Source organism: Gopherus flavomarginatus, chromosome 2, assembly GCF_025201925.1.
Source record: "Gopherus flavomarginatus isolate rGopFla2 chromosome 2, rGopFla2.mat.asm, whole genome shotgun sequence".
NCBI classification, from domain to species: Eukaryota; Metazoa; Chordata; order Testudines; family Testudinidae; genus Gopherus; species Gopherus flavomarginatus.
In genome coordinates, this window is record NC_066618.1 from 72044366 (window position 1) to 72066221 (window position 21856).

The following is a 21856-nucleotide window of genomic DNA, read 5'->3' on the forward strand; positions in this document are numbered from 1 at the left end:
TAAAGACAAAGAAGCCCTAGAAAAGGATAAAACGGCACAGTATAATCTGGACATGAAGGCAAGTCATCGACAGATCCCACAGTCGCCAACCACTCCCTCCATCCAAGGACACTCAGCTGGGACAAGTTGTGCCCTGCATACAAAGAAGCAGACTCTATTGGAGAATACCTTAACACTTTTGAAAGCCTGTGTGAAGTTCATAAAGTTCCAGAGGACACAAAAATCCCCACATTGATTGCTCAACTCTCTAGTAAAGATTTAAATGTATGGAATGAAATGCCAACCAGTGAGACTTTGAAATATGCTGATATTTTTTTCAAAAAAAAACTGTCTTGCAAATGTTTCAAATTACCCATGAGGTGTATAGACTGAAATTTAGAAATCTCAGGAAAAGTGCTAGCATGAGTCACAGTAAATATCCCTATAAGATGTTTGACCTATTGGTAAAATGGGCAAAAAGAAAGGGGGTTGAGAACTATAATCAATTGTCTGCTCTTTTTTCTCAATAACATTTCCTAAGCATATGTTCTGAAGCAGTCAGCAACGTAACACGGGAAAAATTTGCCATTCTGACTGATTCCTTTGTGCAAGCCCAAATGTCTAATAAGCACAAGCCACAGAGGCAGGGGAAGAAGCCTGGTGTAACGGAGCACTCAAGTTTTACCCCTAGGAAGGAGGGTGGCTGGGAGCCGAGGCACTCAGCTCCTCAGAATCAGTCCTCTCATAGAAATTTGCATCACAGACTCTCTGTCCAGGAAAATGATCTAAACAGGTGCTTTCAGTATAACTCCACTAAGCACATGAGAAATCATTGCCCTAAGCGAAGAGAAAATAAATCCACACCCCATCCAGCCCAGGTTAATGCAGTTGTACTTAACACAAAATCCCAAGAGGCACCTGCGGGTCCTCTGATGAATTTTACGAAGACTGATCCTATGGGGGTAGACCTGAAAATGTATTAAAGTTGCCAAGGTGAATGGCAAAGAATGCATAGGGTGGAAAGTCAATGGTGCCCAGATATGCCTGGTCAGTGGAAAAATGGTTCAAGACACTGACACGCTGCCTGAGCAGGAGGTAGAGTTTCTGGCACTGCAGAAACATAAAAATCTTGTGCCTTTGGCTAAGGTTCATTTGGAACGGGAAGGTTTAGAGGGTGACTTGACTGTGGGGATGCCAAATAGTAGCCTCATGGAAATGCTGGTGAGGAATAATATTTTGCACATGACTACAGCTGATAATGTTGTAACTTGTAATAAAAAGAAATATTGTGCTGGGGTCCCAGAGAGAAATGGTAAAGACCTGGAAACTACTAAGGGGAGGAGAGGATGAAATCAGTGTTTCCGGATGTGGGAGGGGCCGAGGCCAGGTCATGTATGGCTGAGGAAAGCAGCATGCCCTGGGAGCTGTGGGAAGTGGGGAGGAATTAACCCCTATTACTGAAGAAGCTGTCCCAGTTATCAGCTGCCAACATTTTGCAGACGAGCTAAGGGCAGATCCCACTCTAAAGTGCATAAGGAGATATGTCCTAGAAGAAAATCACTGCAAGTGGAAAGGGTGTGGTTTTTCTGAAAGGGAAGGGAGATTATACAGGGAAAAAATAAGAGCCCTGGAAAACTCAACAAGCAGCTGGTTGTGCCTGCTGAGCTCTGTCATGGTATATTTCCCCAATCTGAACCTTAGAATCCAAAAAAATGGGGTACCCGCATGAATTCCTCTAAGCTTAATTACCAGCTTAGATCTGATAAGCTGCCACCAACCAGGAATTCCAGTGCCTGGTACACTCTGGTCCCCCTAAAACCTTGCCCAGAGACCCCCAAGACCCAGACCCTCTGGATCTTAACACAAGGAAAGTAAACCCTTTCCCTCACCGTTGCCTTTCCCAGGCTTCCCCTTCCTGGGTTACCCTGGAAGATTACTGTGATTCAAACTCCTTGAATCACAACACAGAGAAATCAGGTTTGTTTCGCCCCCTTCTCTCCCCCTCCAGGCGTTCCCTCCCTGAGCTATCCTGGAGAGATAGACAGATTCAAGCTCCGTGAATCTAAAACAAAGGGATTCCCCGTTTCCTCCTCCCTTCTCTCACCAATTCCCTGATAAATACAGACTCAATTCCCTTGAGCCTCAACAAGGAGAAAAAAATCAAACAGGTCTTAAAAAGCAAAAACTTTTAATAAAAAGAAAGAAAAAAAGTAAAAGTTGTCTGTAATTTAGATGGTAAAAGTTACAGGGTCTTTCAGCTTATAGACACTAGAGAGAAGCCTCCCCCCCCCCCCACAGCAAAATACAATTTAAAATACTTCCAGCAAACTACACATTTGCAAATATAGAAAACAATCAAAAGACTATAACCGCCTTTCTACTTAATACTCACTATTCTGAATATGTAAGAGACTGTAGCAGGGAGATTGGCAAGAAACCTGGTTGCACGTTTAGTCCCTTTCAGGACACAGAGAGAACAAAGCAAAACCCAAAAAACACAAACAAAGGCTTCCCTCCACCGAGATTTGAAAGTATCTTGTTTCCTGATTGGTCCTCTGGTCAGGTGTTTTTGGTTCCCTGTTTGTTAACCCTTTACAGGTAAAAGAGACATTAACCCTTAACTATCTGTTTATGACAAGTTCCATGAGGAATTAATGTTACTAGGACAAGATTGCCCTTTTGTTGGTCAGTTGAAGGCACAGAAAACCCTTGAGAAGTTAGAGAGAATTTTCTACTGGCCAAGGTTACAGAATATAGGGAATTTTTTAGATGTGTGGAGAAGAGGGGAGGAAGAAAAACCATGAAGAATTAAAAACCCCACTGCTCATGCAAAACTTTGAAAAAATATGTTTATATAAAATAATTTCCATTTCTTTTGTAAGAAAAAGAGTTCTGTTTTCACTCAAAACTTCTATTATAGTAAAAGAACAAAAAATATAGACTATATACTGGATGCAAGAAAAACTATTTTTAAAATGAATGTTTTCTACACAGTATAACTGTTTTCAGATATACTAGTATAATGATAGAAGTGACTAAATGCTAAACTATGCATATACATATGAAAACTGACATACAACATTAACAGACAATGCTAGCAAAGATGGCAGTAGAGTCTTGCTGAGACTGTTATCTACACCAATACATATATCTGTAGCAAAAAGCACACAAGTTACTTACTAGGGTAACACAGATATGCAGTATATAGTGATTTTTAAAAGTACTGTTTGTCATTCTGTATGGGACACATTTTTCCACACCAGATTTGAAGACATATAAGTTATGACCAGCTAATACAGTACATGTGAAGGGATGTATTAGTTCATTTTAAGTCCTTCAGATACCAGAATTGGTTTACTCACACATCTTTATGTAGGAAACTGTGTCATTAAGAGGATCTGGCAAAAGCTAGTTGCAACAGGTTATATTATGCAGGCTTCTGTTATACAATGTTTGCTAATCAGTTAGAACTCAGAGACTGACCTCTGTCAGGCTCCTAAGCTCTGAGTGATTACTGAACACTCACCCCAAACTTTTCTTCCTTCTATAAATTATCAAGTGCAGCAGTTAAATTTCCACTGAAGTTTTAAGTGTGTGGTAATAAAGGAATTTTGTCTCACTACTGAATGGCAAGGATCAAATTCTGGACTCGACTCTGGCTACTTTGTGCCAGCCACTCTTTAGTGCAAGCCAACCACAAAACCAGCAGATTCAGTCCTCTGCATTGGGAAACATCTGGCTTCTACACCGCTCCCCTTTCTATCCCATGGTACATGAAGCATTACTGGGGGAAGGTACTTGGCCTGGGCATCGCTACACCCCAAACATCACTGACAGCAGAAAAGATCTGTGGGGCTGTTGGTAGCCCAGCAAAAGTTAGAGCAGCCCTAAAGATTGAAGCCACATTGCCATCTACTTCTTAATTTTTTTTTTTTTTGCTTAGCAGAGGTTGGCCAAACACAATAATTTGGCCACAAAGTCTTCAAGGTTTAAGAGAAGGTCTGAAAAGAATAGGGAAATACAGAGTGACTTGGACAAAGATTTTGGAATTAACAGAATATGATTACAGGGACATTTTAATCACTGAAATACTGAGATTCCTAATGTATGGAGCAGAATGGTGAAAAAAAGCCCTGCAATTTGCAGAAGGGAAGGAGCTCCACTCTGGTATGTGCTTCTGCCTGCTACCAGACACTGCAGAAGCTCCTTTGAATTTCTGCTGTTTAGAAAGGAGAAAGGCTTTCCAGGTACTGGGAAGAGAGCAGCTGCTATATTTGGCATCCTAGCCTCATTGTCTGGGTAATAATATGTGGACATATCAGAATGGAATTCTGCATGGGAATTATGCTGCTTGAACCAGCTGGGACAGACTTCCATCCTTTCTAGTTCCTAACAAGGGATTAGTACATGACGGCATAACCAATTTCAACACAGAGTCCCCTGTGAATCCAGAGGATCTCCTGGTTTGCCTGTGTAGCCTTCTCCCTTTGTAGTGAGCAAATCAACTCCCCTTTAGGAAGGCAATTTGATAGCAACTCCATGAGTTGGTGATGTATGATTTAGCCTCCCGGGCTTTATCCATAGGGCTATAGAAGGGTAACACATGGCCCTTTTAAATGCAAAATTGCTATTCAAATATACAAGACCAAATAATTTGCACCCAAAAGTATTAAAACAATTGGTTGAAGAGGTCTCTGAACTGCTAAGGTTTATTTTTTAACAAATATTGGAACAGTAAAGATTTTTCAGAGGACTGGTAAAAAAAAGCTAATATCATGCCAGTATTTTAAAAGAATAAATGGGATTGTCATAAACAGATAGCTAAGGGTTAATGTCTCTTTCACCTGGAAAGGAGTAACCTGAAACACCTGACCAGAGGACCAATCAGGAAACAAGACTTTTTCAAATCTGGGTGGAGGGAAGTTTTAGGTGTGAGTTCTTTGTTCTTTGTCTTGTGTCTGACCCTCTCGGCTATGAGAGTGATTTTTCTATCTCCTGGCTTTCTAATCTTCTGTTTCCAAGTTGTAAGTACAAGATAGTAAGACAATAAGATTTATATTGGTTTTTTTTTTTGTATTTACCTGTGTGTAGTTGCTGGAATGTGTTAAATTGTATTCATTTTGGATAAGGCTGTTTATTCATTTTTTTTCTTTTAAGCAAATGACCCTGTATTTGTCACCTTAATACAGAGAGACCATTTTTATGTATTTTTTCTTTCTTTTTATATAAAGCTTTCTTTTTAAGAGCTGTTGGATTTTTTCTTTAGTGGGGACTCCAGGGAATTGACTCTGCAGCTCACCAGGGAATTGGTGGGAGGAAGAAGTCAGGGGGAAAATCTCTTTGTGTTAGATTTACTAAGCCTGACTTTGCATACTCTCTGGGTGAGGGGGGAAGTACTTGTGTTTCCAGGACTGGAAACAGGGAGGATGGAGTCCCTCTGTTTAGATTCACGGAGCTTGCTTCTGTACATCTCTCCAGGCACCCAGGGAAGGAACACTCGGAGGGGGGAAGGGAAATGGTTTATTCCCCTTTGTTGTGAGACTCAAGGAATCTGAGTCTGGGGGTCCCCCAGGGAAGGTTTTGGGGAGACCACAGTGCACCAGACACTGTATAGATTCCTGGCTGGTGGCAGCTTTACCAGGTCCAAGCTGGTAACTAAGCTTGGAGGTTTTCATGCTAACACCCATATTTTGGACGCTAAGGTCCAGATCTGGGAAAAATGTTATGACAGGGATGACCTATGTAATTATAGGCCTCTCAACCTGATATCAATGCCAGACTAAATTATGGAAAGGTTGTTATGAAATGCATTCAGTAAATAATTAAAGGATGGTAGCATAATTAATACCAGTCAACATGATTTTATGGAAAATAGGTCTTGTCAAACAAACTGAGAGTTTTTTTATTTTTTGTCTTTCTTTTCTGTGTTTGGTTGATAAAGGTAACTGTTCTGAGATAATAGACTTCAGTAAGACATTTGTCTTAGCCCTATACGACATTCTGATATAAAAGTTATCATTATACAAAACCAATGTAGACCATATTAAATGGATTTATAATTGGTTAACCGATAGATCTCAAAAAGTATTTGTAAATTTGGAATCATACTGTGGGGGCACATCTAGTGCACATCTGCAGGGATCTTTTCATGGAAAAATGCTATTTAGTATCTTTACAAATTTTTTGGAAAAAAATGAAAATCTCACTGAGCATCTTGGTGGCATTGGGACTTAGGCAGCTGTGCTCAGTGACCTCATTTACACTGATGTTCACTACATTAGTTGTCCAATCACTCCTAACCTTTTTGTTCAAAACTGAAACAAAAAAGGCATTTAACACTTCAGCCATTGCTGCATTTTTCTGTTATTGTTTTTCTCTCCTCTTCAAGTAATAGGTTTACCTGTCTTTGATCTTCCTCTTGCTTGTAATGTGTTTGTAAAATGTTTTATTGTTACCCTCTGTGTCCCTAGCTTATTTTGTCCTTTGGCCTTTCTAATTTTGTCCCTACATGCTTGTGTTGTCTTTTTACACACACACACACGCACATGCACACACACTCTGCTCACTGTGTGTGTGTGATGTGTGTATATATGTGCACATATATATTTTTTCATCCTTCACAATTTGACCTTGTTTCAGCTTTTTGCATGACTTTTTTTGAGGTTCTGGTCACTGAAGAGATGAGTAAGCTAGGATGGTCTCTTACCATACTTCTTATCTTTCCTATGCATTGGGATAGTTTGCTTTTGTGCCCGTAATACCATCTCTTTCAAAAACTGTCAACTGTCGTGAACCTTTTTTCCCTTTGCTTCCCATGGAATCTTACCTACCAGTTCTCTGAGTTTGCCAAAGTTTGCCTTCTTGAAGTCCATTGTCTTTATTCTGCTGTTTTCCCTCCTGCCATTCCTTAGAATCATGATCTTTATAATTTTGTCTCTCATCCAAGCTGCCTTCTACTTCAAATTCTCAACCGGTTCCTTCCTATTTGTCAGAATCAAATCTAGAACAGACTTTCCCCTTGGCTTTTTCTCCACCTTTTGCAATAAAAAGTTGTCTCCGCTGCTTTCCATGAACTTGTTGTATAATCTATGCCCTGTTGTATTATTTTCCCAACAGATGTCTACGTAGTTGAAGTCCTGCATCACCATCAAGTCCTGTACTTTGGATGATTTTGTTGTTTAAAAAAACCTCATCTACCTTGTCTTCCTGGTTAGGTGCTCTACAGTAACTTCATACTATTATATCACCCATGTTTTTTACGCCTTTTATCCTTACCCAGAGACTTTCATCCGTCTCCCTCCCACTTCTATCTCAGCATCAGCGCAAGTGTATACATCTTTGATCTATAGGGCAACTCTTTTTTCCCTGACTGTCTTTCCTGTATGAGCTATACTATTCTGTACTAATATCCCAGTCATGTGAATTATCCCACCAAGTCTCTGTGATGCCAGTTTTGTCATAATTATGATTATTCACTAGTATTTCTAATTCTTCCAGTTTTATTCCTCATACTTCTTTCATTAACATCCAGACATATAAGATGTTCACTAGATTTCCCCTCTATATTACTCGTTTCTCCTTTGTCCCTGCTATGATTGCCATGTTCCCTCAGATTCTGACCCTTCATCCAGGGCTCCATGTTCTGGATTTACAGTGGGCTTTTGTCTCCTCCCCCCCACCCCAGATTAGCCAGTCTGCTGCCAAAAATACTATGTATCTTCAATCTATATCCAAAAATCTAAAATATTTTAAGACACCTAATACTGACGTAAGTTCATCTTTACCATTTTAATGGCAAAATGGCTTCCTTAAGTAAACATAACTAATAATAAAACGAGCACTTTACCAACATCAAACTTACATAATACTAATTGGTTTGTGAGGACAATGTTTTCTTCACTAGTCAAAATATTTAAAAAGATAAGTACAAACATTTGAAATCTGTCCTTTGATGGCACACACACAAAGTCTTGTCTTGCATATTTTAAAAAAATCACCTTGGAAACTCAGATATGGAGCAATATAAAATAGGATTAACATTTCCACTTGATGTGGTCTAGACAGCAAGTTAGGACAGAGAGTTCCTCAAAAAGTGTGAGATCTTGCTAAAATTATAAGTATCAAAGAACTTGTAAAAAGTCTGGTTTTAAGGGATTTAGGATTGGATGAACATTGGCAATTTAAACTTAAAATCACTAAAGAACTGGAAAATCTAGATGAATGGTTACAGGCAGAGTTCTATTACAAGTATTCTCAAAGTAGGTGTTAAGAAGTACTGTAATGAAAACCCTGGTGTAAACCAAGCAAATAGTTTTAGATTGCTACTTAAGAAAAGTTTGAATTATCTCTATACATTGGCAAAAAAGATTATTGTAGCTTACCTTTTCTGAAGAACAGGTTTGGAATGTTTATGACTAGAAGTAGTAAAAAGGAAGAGTATTTAAATTATTTGTCAACACCAAAAATAACTTTAAAATGAGCACAACATTTTGCTTTCATTCCAAAACATTGTGTTACAGTCAAGTTATACTCTTATAAGGCAAATATTTCTGCCTTTCTCTTATAAAATTTTCTTGATTTTTGAATACTTAGGCTACAGAACTGAAAAGTGTGGGATATTCTACATGCATATATGGTGATGTTTTAACATATGGAAATATATATATTAATAGACTGAATTTATTGTTCACGAAAGATCCTATTTCCTTGCCTAATCGTATGTACACAAATGGCATCATGTGACTGTTCAGCTCACCAACAAATGCTCCACGGACAATTAGCTGTCCATGGAACAGTTTGTGAAACTTTGAATTTAAGTGTGATAGCCAGTTTTTTAAAACTAACAAACAACCTAACTTCTTTCTATTTCTGTACTTTATATTCATTGTTGATGCAGAGCAATAAATCTTCATAAAGAGTATAGACTTGTTTTCTATATTTCTGAAGGTAGTTTTACATTCTTTTGTATTTCCAAAAGGCCCCAACAGAGATTAGGGCCCAGTTGTGCTAGGAATGGTGCAAATATACAAAAATAAACATGTAGAGTTTACATTCTAAACAAATAAGATAGACAAAGGTTTTGACTAAACTAGGAAAAATGGCTGAGTTAGTTAACATGTTTTATCTAACCTTGACCTTTTCCTTCATGTAGACTCAGGTTGACACTTTTTACCTGGATTTAGCTGGTCAAAGTACATAATGAGTAAAATGTTCAAAACTGCTTGAATGATTTAGGCACTTAGGTCCCACTGACCTTCAGTGGAACGTAAGCTTCTAAATCACTCCAACACTTTTGAAGATTTTACCTAATATAACTAAGGTTGAACCATCTCTGAATATTTAAAATGTTTGGAAAATCTGGACCTGAACTCCTAAACTACAGGCTATTTTAAAATCAGTTTTGTACTGTACCTATAAGAAGACAGTGCTCTGTTTTGTCCACCAGTTTATAAAATAATAATAAATCAATAAATAACTATTGCAGTGGCTATATATGCATTTTTAAAGCTTCTGTAGGATTGGATAATTATGGCACTGATAAAACACTAGGGTAAAAATTTTTATAATTGGAAATAGGTATTTAATAAGAGGTGCACTGTGGATTGTACTAAGTCTGAATTTGCAATAAAGGGACAAACAAATTTTCTAGAACTTAGATGCATAATGTTCGTGAATGAAACCAGTAGTATTCTTTTGAAGCTTATATGCAAAAAGATTCCCCTCTGACTCTTATTCAGTTTCACTTTTGCCCTGATGAGTTGTCTGGGCTATACAGAATTTTTTATAAAGATGATGTGGAGATTTTTAATCACACATTGACCACAAATGGCTCTACTGGGACATGAAAGGTGCTTTTAAAAGGTAGGGAGAATTCTCTTCATTGATCACGTGGCTGTTTAAGTTTTATATATTTGTGAAATGATTACTCTGACAGAGTTCTAGAAACTAACATATTTTACTACAGTTTGATGCAGTATTTTATGTTTTGAGTAACACTGGCTTAGTTGCATTTTATGCTCATATCTGGAAGTTTCCAGTCTTAGTATTTAGTTTGTTTTCTCTCTTCCTCTTTCCATTTAACCTTGCCATGTTATAACAATGAATCATTTTGTCCATTAAATACACTTGGAATGTCTGCTCATACACTGAATTTGTTTCATCACATTGCCATAATAATTTATTGGAATGCTGGCAACTCCAACTGTTTTCCCATATGTATTTGTGCTGGACTTTACCCAGTGTTGTTTAAACTTTCCGTTGCTCAGAACATCACAAAAACTGGAATTTGACTTCTTTCTCTCATGCAGATATAAAGTAGCATTTTTGCTTTTGTCTTTGTGGATAATTGATCTGAAAATTATGAGACTATATAATATTTGGTAATTAAATAAAATGACAGCAGAATTCTCTTAATTGATACATAACAACGTAAATAGGAACTGAACAAATAATCAATCATTGTGATTACCACAGGCTCATATGGATATATTGTGATATTTATTTCTATTTCGTTAACTGATTTAAAATAAGCAGTGTTCAAACTGTTAACACATTAAAAAAAACAAAAACACAAAACTATAGTCGCATAAGCTAAAAGATAACTAGCATGAACTGAATATACTGCAGGAAAATGTGTGCCAGCAAACACCAATTCACACCTGTCAACCTGTGAACAAGAGTGCTGAGAGGCATTGAATCAAACTGTAAACCTTGTGTATGATGGAAACCAATTGAGGCCAGGGGTAAGGCAGCACCCCTAGTTCCAGCACCTATGCCTGCCAATAGGTGCTGCCATTTAAACAGGACTTTTTGTAATGAGGGGTCCTATTGTTAAGTCATGGAAAGGTACTACACTGGCTGTTCCTTGGCAGTTTACAATATTGCCAACCCCAAATGTTAAAAAATCAGAAGTCAGGCTCACGAAAAACATGAAATTGGCTTTAAAATAATGACAGTATGTAAAAATAATAGATTTGGTGTTCTTTTTATTTGTCTTCTGCTTTTTGAGCCTTTAGGGTGCAGTGGGGTCACATTTTGAAACTTTATTCACAGCCACAAGGGCTTGAAACTTAGTTTTTATTTAAGAATGAAGGCAGATATCATCAGATAGCCACTTGACTGGCTTTAAGGAAAACAATAATTATCATGAGACTAGTGACAAAACCAGGAGAGTTGATTATCAAGATGTTGATTAAATAGATTGTACTCCACTTTCAAGTACTGCCCATTGTGTGATATAAATTATTTCCATTATTTTGTTAGTGGTTTTTTGATTGTTTTTAAGAAGTATATGGTTCCTCATAGCATTAAAACACTGGAGAAGCTGCTCTTAATAAGTAGAAATAAAATATTGGCATGAAATATGTACAATGTCTCAGCAAATATCACAGAGACATCAGCGAATATCAAAGTGTTCTTTTGCATACATGCTCTCAAGAGTAGCATTTGATTTGGTTGAGAAGTTTGAGAGGTTTTGATGTTATTTTTTCTGGAAAGTGTTGAAAAACTGGAAGATGGAATAGGGATTAGGATAGTGGTGGGCAACCTGTGGCCCAGGGCCACATGCAGCCCATCAGGGTAATCTGATTGTGGGCCGTGAGACATTTTGCTGATACTGACTGTCCGCAGACATGGCCCCCTCAGCCCCAGTGGCCACAGTTTGCCATTCCAGGTCAATGGGAGCTGCAAGAAGCGGCAGGCCAACATGCTGGAGTACCCTTGGAGTCAGTGCCTATGGCTTATCATGTTAATGAAATTCTCATTGAATTGAGCTGAGTTCCAGGCTTAATTTGTGCTGTGTCATCTCAGGCCTTATCGCTTCCTCGGCATCTTTTGGACAAGGAACACCAGTAATCCACAAAGAAGCAAGAATGTGTTCCTGATGCCCCCTATATGGTGACATGTCTCTTGACATAGCTAACTAGTGGCCAGTCAAGAGACTGATGGTTTACAAAACCATCAGTGAAAATCATCTGACTTCCTTCCTATGTCCTCGATTGTGCCATGAAGGGCCACATATTAGTCCTAATCTTAGTGATAAGACTGTCATAAAAGGGCCATGTGTTATCTGATCTTGGTGATTATTTGGTAACATTGTAACTATTAATTTATTTTCCTTCCATGTAAAAGCTTTATTATGTCAATTTCCAAGCAGACAATATATAATTTTTAGTATGAACACTCATACTTTTTCATTCCTTGATTTTTTTTTTGCTGTTAGTGAACATAATTAATGTTAAAAGTAATTATATAGAATCATGTACAGAATAATTGTGCAGAATGTACCCATCAATTTATATTTTGTTTTCTCAAGCCATTCAGATGAAATGTTGTCTGGAGGAAAATTCAGTTCTTTGGGAACACTGTGAATGTGTTCTCCTTCATCTCCAGTCTAACAGTAATTTATCTCGTATTGTATTCCACCTACATTTGGTGTTCTCTAAAGTCTGCTTTTATTCTTTGAAATCAGTGGACCTGCAAATGTTTCTGTACGTTGTGTCTAAAAGTAATATAATCCTCTATTTCTAAAATTTCTCCTCTCCATTTGTATTGTCCCTCATCTCCCCACAGCTGTTTGAGTCTTTATTCCTTTGTTTTGTTATAATTTTCAAATCCCATTTTTTGCCCCAGTGTTTTTACAGATTTTTGTTTACAAATAGATTAATACATTTTTAAGGCCATGTGAGACCATTATGATTGTGATGGTATGGCAATTTCCTGCAATATCCTAGTTAAACCTTATTGAATTAAGTTCAAGTATTTTAGAAGTTCATGGTATTAAAAATAGAAATGTTTATGTGCTATTGTACAATCGTATGTAACTTCTTTAAGGAAGAGGTATAGCTAAGGTAAATGCTGGGATCCGTTATAAGCTTCAAGGGACTCTTTGAAACACAGTGCTAGACAAATAGAGTAGAGGAATGCAAATGACCAACTTCTTGATCCACCTTTTTGAAGATGTGCCTTGAGCAGAAACCCATCGTCTGGTTGATTACCTATTCATGGTCTCCTTGAAGACCCAAACTGTATAAAGGCGTGACTCATCTTCATGAGGATGCTTGTTTTAAGCTGAAACTGTGATGAACTTGTGATCTCACGAAAAAACAACCCTTTGGAGGGTTTGAAGGACTAACACCAGCCACAACACTTCTTGAAGTGAGTGGGTGATCTCTGTCAAGCTTATTCACGTGTGTAGGTTCTTTTATTGTTTTTAGTATGTTTTCTCTGCAATGCTTTTACTTTAAGAATAAATGTACTTGCTTAGAAAGAGCTGTGTCATTACTGTGGAGAAAAAGCTGAGCAGTCCTGAGCAGTCAATTCGGAGGGAGTGTGATGTGGGTGTCTGCCCAAGGGAAGTGATGACTGAGGAGCTGGGACCCTAAAGTGGGTGCCCTTGCAGAACAATAGAGAGGAAATACAGGTATAGTTACCCTGAACTGTGACAATGATAATCTAGTGTGACGTCCTGCATAACACAAGCCAAAGAACCTCACCAGTAACTCACCCATAACTTCTGTTTGAGTTATAGCATACCATTTAGAAAGATGTCCAGTTTTGATTTAAGGATTTAGGACTAAATCTGCAAAGGAATTTAGATGCTAAAGTGGCAGTTAGGCACCTAAGTCCAACATTTAAGTGCAATTGAGATCCTCAAAACCCTGCTCAGCTGCTACATAACCTACATATGATCCCTATGCCACAAAGTTTCTCCCAGTGGGCATGTGCACAATGTAAATGAGGTAAAATCTGAGGCTAAAATAGGGGAAAAAACAAATTTACAATTAGTTAGGCCTGGTCTACACAACAAAGTTACCACCTTAAATAACCTAGTTGTGCACATGTCTACACTTCAATTTGTCTCCCACTGATGTAAGTGCTCCATTACATCAACATAGTAACACCAGCTCCCTGAGCGGTGTTGAGCCATGGTCAATGTATGGATGTCGACGAAGCACGAGTGTATGTCAACCCTAACAATCCTCCAGCAGCTGTTCCACAATGCCTAACACTGACCACTCTGTTCACAATTGTTAACTCCACTGCCCAGAGATCATGCATATCAGAGCTGCCTTCTCCCCTCACTCCTGCCATCCCCATCCCCCGCTTTCAAATCCTTTTGAAATTTTGAAATGCCCTTTCTTGGTTTTCCAGCTTGGTGAGCACACCTCTGTCTGCTCTCTGTTGTGCACAACTGCCCAGCTGACTACACATTTCAGATGCACTCCTCTCTGGAGAAGACGGGAGGTATCGGATCTCCTTGGCTCATGAGATGAAGAGATTGTGCAGGCATGGTTCTGAACCAGTTGTAGAAATGTCAGCAACTACGAGCAGATTGCTTGGGGGATGCGGGAGAAGGGGTCAGACAGGGGCCAACAGCAATGTCGCTTGAAAGCCAAGGAACTACAACAGGCACACCAGGGAGGCCAACAATCAATCTGGTACTGAACTGCAGACCACTAAATGCCATTCTTGATAGAAACACCACCACCACCCTGCACACCATCGTGAAAGTCTCCAAGGAGCCTAAGGCTGTGTCTACACTAGAGAGGTTACAGCAGCACTGCTGTACCAGTGCAGCTGTGCTGGTGTAAGAGCTCTCATATATCTGCTCTATGTTGACAGGAGAGCGCTCTGCTTCGACATAATTAAACCATCCCCAATGAGTGGCAGTAGCTATATTGGTGGAAGAAGCTCTCCTGTCAGCATAGCTCTGTGCATACTACCACTTATGCTGGCGAAATGTATATCGCTCAGGGTGTTATTTTTTTTCACTTCCTGAGCAATAAAAGTTTTGCCAACATAAATGTTTGTGTAGACATGGCCTGAGTCAGAGACCCTACCATGAACAATGAGGAGGAGGATGGGGAACTGGTGGCCACAGGCTCCAGCTGTGCCATAAGCCCGGATCTGTTTTTTGATTCCACCACAGTCCAACCAGTCCTTGCAGTTGAGCATGCAGGAGACTGATGCAAGGGAAGGAACCTCAGATAAGTATGTAAATAAATTTCCCAATACAATGATGGGGCCCCCAACTTAGCAGGAGACAGCTATTGATTTTTCATTAATTTAGTCAAACCACAAGAGGTAGAACAAAGAAAGGTAGAGTTGCTATTTACTTTTCATCCTCCTCTTGAGTTAGACAGGGGTGAGTGGTGGAGGGACATGCATAGCAATGTATGCAGAGACGTTCCTTGAAAACTCCTGAGAGATCTTGATGAAACTTCCATGGAGGTTCACTCCAATCCTCTACCAAAGGTTTCTAGGGATACCAGCCTTAATTTTTCCTCCATGACAAGACATTTTCCCATGCCAGTCTGCAATAACTTCAGCAGGCACCAGTACAGCAAACAGGCTTGCAGCATATAGACCCAGTCAAGTCCAGGACGCCAGCCGCACCTGTGCTTTCTCTGCCCTTGCGACCCTCAGGAGTGAAATATCAGCTAAAACCACCACCATCACCTGTGGAAAATTCAGTGCCAGTGCCCTAGACTCATAGTTTCATGGAACCAAGCAACCAGTGTAGTGCTGTAGTTTAGACTTGCCCTGAGAGAGTAATCATCAATGGTTCACAATAAAGGTGAAATAAAACCTGTCCTGGGTCCAGTTCAATACAATATCTTAATAAATGATTTGGATAATGGCATAGAGATTGCACTTACAAACTTTGCAAATGACACCAAGCTGGGTGGGGTTGCAAGTGCTTTGGAGGATAGGATTAGATTTCAAAATGTCCTTGACAAACTGAAGAAATGGTCTGAAATAAATAGGATGAAAATCAATAAGGACAAATGCAAAGTAGGAATAATTAATTCAGGAAGGAATAATTAATTCCACCAATACAAAATGGGAAATGATTGCCCTCTGAGGTCCACTTTAGCTCCACTGAGGTCAAGGCAGCCAAGACAATTTACACCAACTAAGTTTGTGGTCAATTGTTTTTGCTTTACAGCAAAGTGGAAGAACAGGAAGAAACAGCATGATTTTCCAACTTCCCAATTAAGGAAGGAGTACTACAGAAAAGGATCTGGTGGTTATAGTGGATCACAACTATATATGAGTCAGCAACATAATATTGTTGTGAAAAAAGTGAACATCATTCTAGAATGTATTAGCAGGAGCATTGTAAGCAAGACACAATAAGTAATTCTTCCACTCTACTCAGCATTGATTAGGCCTCAACTGGAGTATTGTGTCCAGTTCTGGGCACCACACTTCAGGAAAGATGTGGACAAATTGGAGAGAGTCCAGAGGAGAGCAACAAAATTATTAAAGGTCTAGAAAACATGACCTACCAGGAAAGATTGAAAAAAATGGGTTTGGTTAGGCTGTAGAAGAGAAGACTGAAGGAGGACATGATAAAAGTCTTCCAGTACATAAAAAGTGGTTATAAAGAGGAGGGTGATAAATTGTTTACTCCTGAGGGAATTCTGCACCAAAAAAAAAATTCTGCACACAATATTTTAAAAGTCTGCACATTTTGTAAATAAATACATAAACGTGGAGGCTCTAGCAAGGCAATGGGAAGCACAGGCCACTGGCTGCATAGAGGTGGAGATCACCCTGCAGCACCTCACCCCCAGGTCACAGACTTGACAGTCAGGCTGCACCCAACCCTGACACTGCACAAGGACCAGGCCTGCCCCAGAAAAACTCCAAGGCCCTGCCTCTCCATGCCTGATGTGGGAAGGCAGGCTCTGTCTGGCAGGATCCAAGTGTGGAGGGGCTTAGTGTGGGGGGATCCAGGTGTGGGGTGAGAGGATTCTGTGTGGGGCAATCTCAGTGCGGGTATCTTGGTGTGGGGGGTCCGGGTGCAGGAAGAATCTAGATACACAGGTGCTCATTGGAGCGTACTGGGTGCAGGGGCAGTGGGACTCTGCAGGGGGTCCAGGTGAAGGTGGTTGAGGCTTATCAGGAGAGATCTGAGTGTGGTGGGATGGAGCTCAGTAGGGGGGGTCTGCATGTGGAGGGCTCAGCAGAGGGTGGGTGCTAGGGGAGTGGGGCTTGGTGGGGTCATGGTCCAGGTGCAGCCGTTTGGGGCTCAGTAGGGTAGGAGTCTGAGTGGCTCATTGGGGCAGTCCAGGGGCAGGGGTGGGGCTCATCTGAGTGGGAGTTTGAGTGTGGGGACCTCACTGGGGAGTGGTCTGGGTGCAGGAATGGGGGGTTCAGATGCAGGGGGTAAGGGTACAGGGGGGCATGGGTACAGGGAGGCTAAAATGCAGGGGCTAAGGCTCAGTTGCGGGGTTCTGGGTGCAGAGTAAGGCTTAGTGGGAGGGCTTGGGTATGGGGAGTATGGATGCATGGGGGTTGGGTGGACAGGGAAGCAGCTCCCCATATAGTGACCCCTCCCCTGTGGCTGAGGAGCAATGAGGGCAGGAAGTAAGTGGGGTGGGGTTGGAGCTTCCTGCAGCCAGAAGTTTCTAGGGAAGGGTCTAACCTTGTCCCAACTCTGGCCACTCCTTGTAGGAAGTCCCATCCTCACCTGCCCCAGCCCAGCCACCACTAGCAGTTGAACCCGAAGCAGATTAGGAGCCACAGGCCGGGATGTCCCCAGCACACCCCTCACAGATACACACACGGTGATGTACCTCTCCACCAGCTCCTCCAGAAGCCTGAAATGATGCACCTGCATTTCTGGGGATGGGCATTTGGTGGGTCTTGCAGCTTCCCTTTGCTTCCCCATCAGAAGTCATTTTTCTGTGGGCAAGCAAAGATATCTGCAGTTGACATGAATTCTGCATGCGTGCAGTGGCACAGAATTCATCCAGCAGTAAAATTGTTCTCCTTAACCACTGAGGATAAGACAAGAAGTAATGGGCTTAAATTGCAGGAAGGGATATTTAAGTTAGACATAAGGAAAAAATTCCTATCCATATGGGTAGTTAAGCACTGGAACAAATTACCTGTGGAGGTTGTGGGATCTGTGTCACTGGAGGTTTTTAAGAACATATTAGACAAATATGTGTCAGAATTAAAATCAGACAAATTGTTCGGCATCCAAAGTTACATAGGCATATTGGGCCAGATCCTCAGATGGTGTAAATTGGAATAGATCCACTGAGGTCAAGACAGCCAAGACAATTTACACAAATTGAGTTTGTGGCCACCAGTTTTTGTTTCACAGCAAAACAAGAGAACAGGAAGAAAGCATGATTTTCCAACTTCCTAATAGCTCCCTTTCCTGCTCTGAGATGTGACTGGTATTTGTTTCCCGCAGGACCTCTACAAATACCATTATGATAATTCTATGCATTCGCCAATGAGCCAACAGTCCAAGTTTGTTTGCTCCTAAAAAAATAAATAAAATTGCTGGAACAAGCACACAATGCAATGTTATTTGAATACACCCACCCACACACCTATAGACACATGCATACATATATACACAAACATAAACATACATGTTTAAACTAACGTTACAATTTATATATTTATAACAATTTACAAGATTGCATATTTTATATATGTGCACACACACCCTGCTTGCCTCTTTGTAATCCCCGTATTCTTTGTAACCTAAGCATTTTAAGTAGTTTCATTATACTGACAGAGAAATAATCAGTATTCTTAAGAGATGCTAACATATATCTGAGGATGTCTCACTTAGAAAATAAAGTGTTTCTTTGAAGTTGAAGATTTAAAATTTAAAAAAAAATGTACTGGAACAACATTCTATGATTTTTGTACACACATTTTCTAGTACTCAGTGTAGCACATAATTAGCATTAGATCATACAAATTATCCTAATGTTTGTCTTTGCCATCATTTGGGGCTGTTAGTGTACAACAAATGCTCTATGTAAATAAAACTGATGCACATTTCCAACTGAAGGCAGCAGAAAGAATGATTGTCTTTTTAAAATACCATTGAAAATGAAATAAGATACAAAATAGATGTGTTCCACTCCATTGTAGTTTAATATTAAGCATTATTTATTGTTATTACTATTTATACAATGCCTTAGGTATGCATTGATTTTACATAACACGGTATTAAGAAAGCGTTCTCTCAGACTGACTGATAAACATTACACAATTTTGTGTTTTAGATTAGAACCAAAACAGATCAGAAGTTACAAAATACTTATTTAAAATATCTATATTATTTGTAGTTTAAAAACTGTTTTAATCATACTAACATAGTCTACTTAATATACACTTTATCATAATGGCAAAACATAATCAGCCAAAGGCTCTCAGCTTGGCCTCATGGCTCACATAATAAAATCTGTGGGTGAAATCCTGGCTCTACTGAAGTCAATGGCAAAACTCCCATTCTTTATTTCAGGTTTCTATCTATGACTGGATTTGAACTCCCCAGTGCTTGGGTGTGGCTCAGATCCCATTGCCAGTACATTCCCTTTCGAACCATTCAGGTTCTGGCAAAACTCTTTTTGACTTCAATAAGGCCAGGATTTCACCCTGTGTGGTTGGTTATTACAGAATATCCATGCATACCGTAGTCTGACACCTTAAAGGGACACTACCAACTTAAAAAACATCACTGCTTTGTCTGAATTTTTCACTACTGCTGTGACAAGTAACATTTTAAATTATTGTAACTGAAAGAGATTAACAATGTTAATTAATTAACAATGTTTGATGTATTTATATGGTTACTTTGTGAACTTGATAGCTCTTCATGCACATTTTTCCAGAGTTTCTCAAATGTAGTCTTATATACTCTGGCTCCTCTTTCAGTTTGTGAAAAACAGGGCAGACAGAAAATATCTGTGATTGTAAAACCATGATTATTAGCAGAATAATAGCAGAAACAACTTCAAATTTTTATTTTTAAATGACTACTAGGTTTCAGGTTGGCAGCATGCATTTAATTTTCATAGCAAGTGCTGTCTTCAACAAAACACACTTAACACCACTAAGTTCTCACTCATTATGACACTGTCATTACCAGTGTACCTACCAATGTAGCTATTCTTACCCAGTACTATATATCTCTGAGAGAATACTTAAGGCTGCCTAGTGATCTCCATTGGAATAGCATCAAAGTTACTTTCTGGCAAAGACATTTGGCAACCAATAGCACAAATTACTGTAAAATGTGACATGTTAAGCTGTATCTGCATAATTTAAGTGGTCCATTTTTGGCTTTTGTGGTTAGATACCCCGGATTTATACAAACACACTTATCAAATTTAGGCCAAATAGTGGTTTTAAAACCCCACTGACAATGAACCACTACAAGGAATTCTAGACAGAATTCAAAACAATCTGACCTGTTTCAATAAACTGTTGGTTTTGTTCATCAAAGCAGACAACAACAGCCAAGTATTACAGTAAGGAAATGGTACTTAACAGATTTGTCTTTGGGTAAAGAAATTCACCATTCAGTAAATGAGGTTATAAACCTGAACACTTATTTTCGATAGCTCATATAAAACTGCTCATAGCCTATATTTCCAAAGTGTGCAATGGCTTTCTGAAGAACTGTTAGCCCTTGAAATACGCATCTGCCTTCAAGTAACAACACAAGAAGAGTGTTTTTAAAAATGCTTTCCAAACATTAAGATCGTTAACATGTGGGAAGGGCTCCTTCCAGATTTAATGAAGTTTGCCTCTTCATAAATACCTTTTAAAAATCCTTCTGAATGAAGTAAAAAAGCCACTATCAAAACAAGATGTCAAAAGACATGTGAACACTATTTTTTCCCATCCAGCCTTGGGATGGAGTAAATAAAATGCATGAGGAGCAGCTTAAAGGAGTTTAATCACAGACATGTCCCAGGACAGCTTGTCTTCTCCGACAAAGATGCTTATACAGAAATTACCCCCGATTCTCTGAGCGACAAAATAAGTAATCACGTTCTTCACAGACTTCAACACTTTAACCCTTCCCCTCCCCGCGACATACCAGCACTTTATTATTTACTCACCTAAAAGAAGAGGGGTTGCAAATAGCTTTGCACCTTTCAACAGAGGAAAAAATAAACAGCCCCCGCTGCTGCTGCTTCGCTAAGGAGAGACCTGGAATCTCTACCCTCCTCCGCTCGCTGCCCCCAGGAAATGCAGAGGATGGGGCGGGTCGTTCCCCCGTCAGACACAGCCCATGTTAGGAAAGGGGGAGCCGGGGTCCCCCTAACTTACCGTTCCTGGGCTGGCATTTAGCTCCTGGCAGCTTCGCCCTCCTGCCCCCGGCTGAGCTCTTCATCCTCCGGGAGGCTGCCCCCTCCTGCCCAGCGAGCCAGCCACGCAGGGGGAGGGCGAGCAGCCCGGGACTGATGCGCACAGGGGAGAGAGGGACCAGCCTCGGGAGGAGAGATGCGGGGTGTGGGGCGAGCTTAGCCGCTAGTGCAGAGTGGTCCCGGCGGTCCCGCCTCCTCTCCGGCCGGGATGTCAATCAGCAGCGGGCGGGCTGGCCGCTGCCCGGCTCCTGGGCACTCGGCGTGGTGCCACCTCAGGGGAGGCAGGGCGCGGGGCCCGGGCTTAGCGCCTTGCAACTTGCTCCCCGCCTGCCCCGAGCGCAGCGAGCCGCGGAGACCCGGCTAAGCCAAACACCCCCCACCCCGGCCCCCAAAATGATAGGGGCTCGCTGCGGTCCGGGCAGGGGGAAGCCGCTAGACCTAGCGCGGGAGCTGGGAACCTTGACGGGCACTGCCAACGCTCAGCGGCTGCTTTCCTCCCCTGTGTTGCCTTCCCCCTCGGGGGTGGGGGCGCAGCAGAGTGATAACCGCGCCCACCCTCTTCTCTCAGACTCCCCAGCCACATGCAAGGCCCTGGCATCGATCAGGGCCGATGCCATCCCCAGCACTGGCCGCTGAGCTCCTCCGCCTCCTCCAGGAAGGAGTAACCCAGGGGTCAGTGCCTGGTGGGCATCCCCCTCTGTGCCCCCAGCCACAGGGGACAGGCGTCTGTCCCAGTG

At 40.7% G+C, this 21856-nt stretch overlaps 1 protein-coding gene across 1 annotated transcript in view; it reads right to left on the minus strand.

Moving 5' to 3' along the window:
- Window positions 1–21185, minus strand: part of ZNF385D (zinc finger protein 385D) — a 603454-nt gene extending 582269 nt beyond the window's left edge. The window contains exon 1 of the mRNA XM_050939712.1: window positions 21082–21185. Within this exon, the coding sequence (XP_050795669.1) occupies window positions 21082–21145 (64 nt within the window). The 5' untranslated portion in view covers window positions 21146–21185. The remainder of the gene's footprint in view (window positions 1–21081) is intronic.
- Between the last annotated feature and the right edge of the window lie 671 nt (window positions 21186–21856).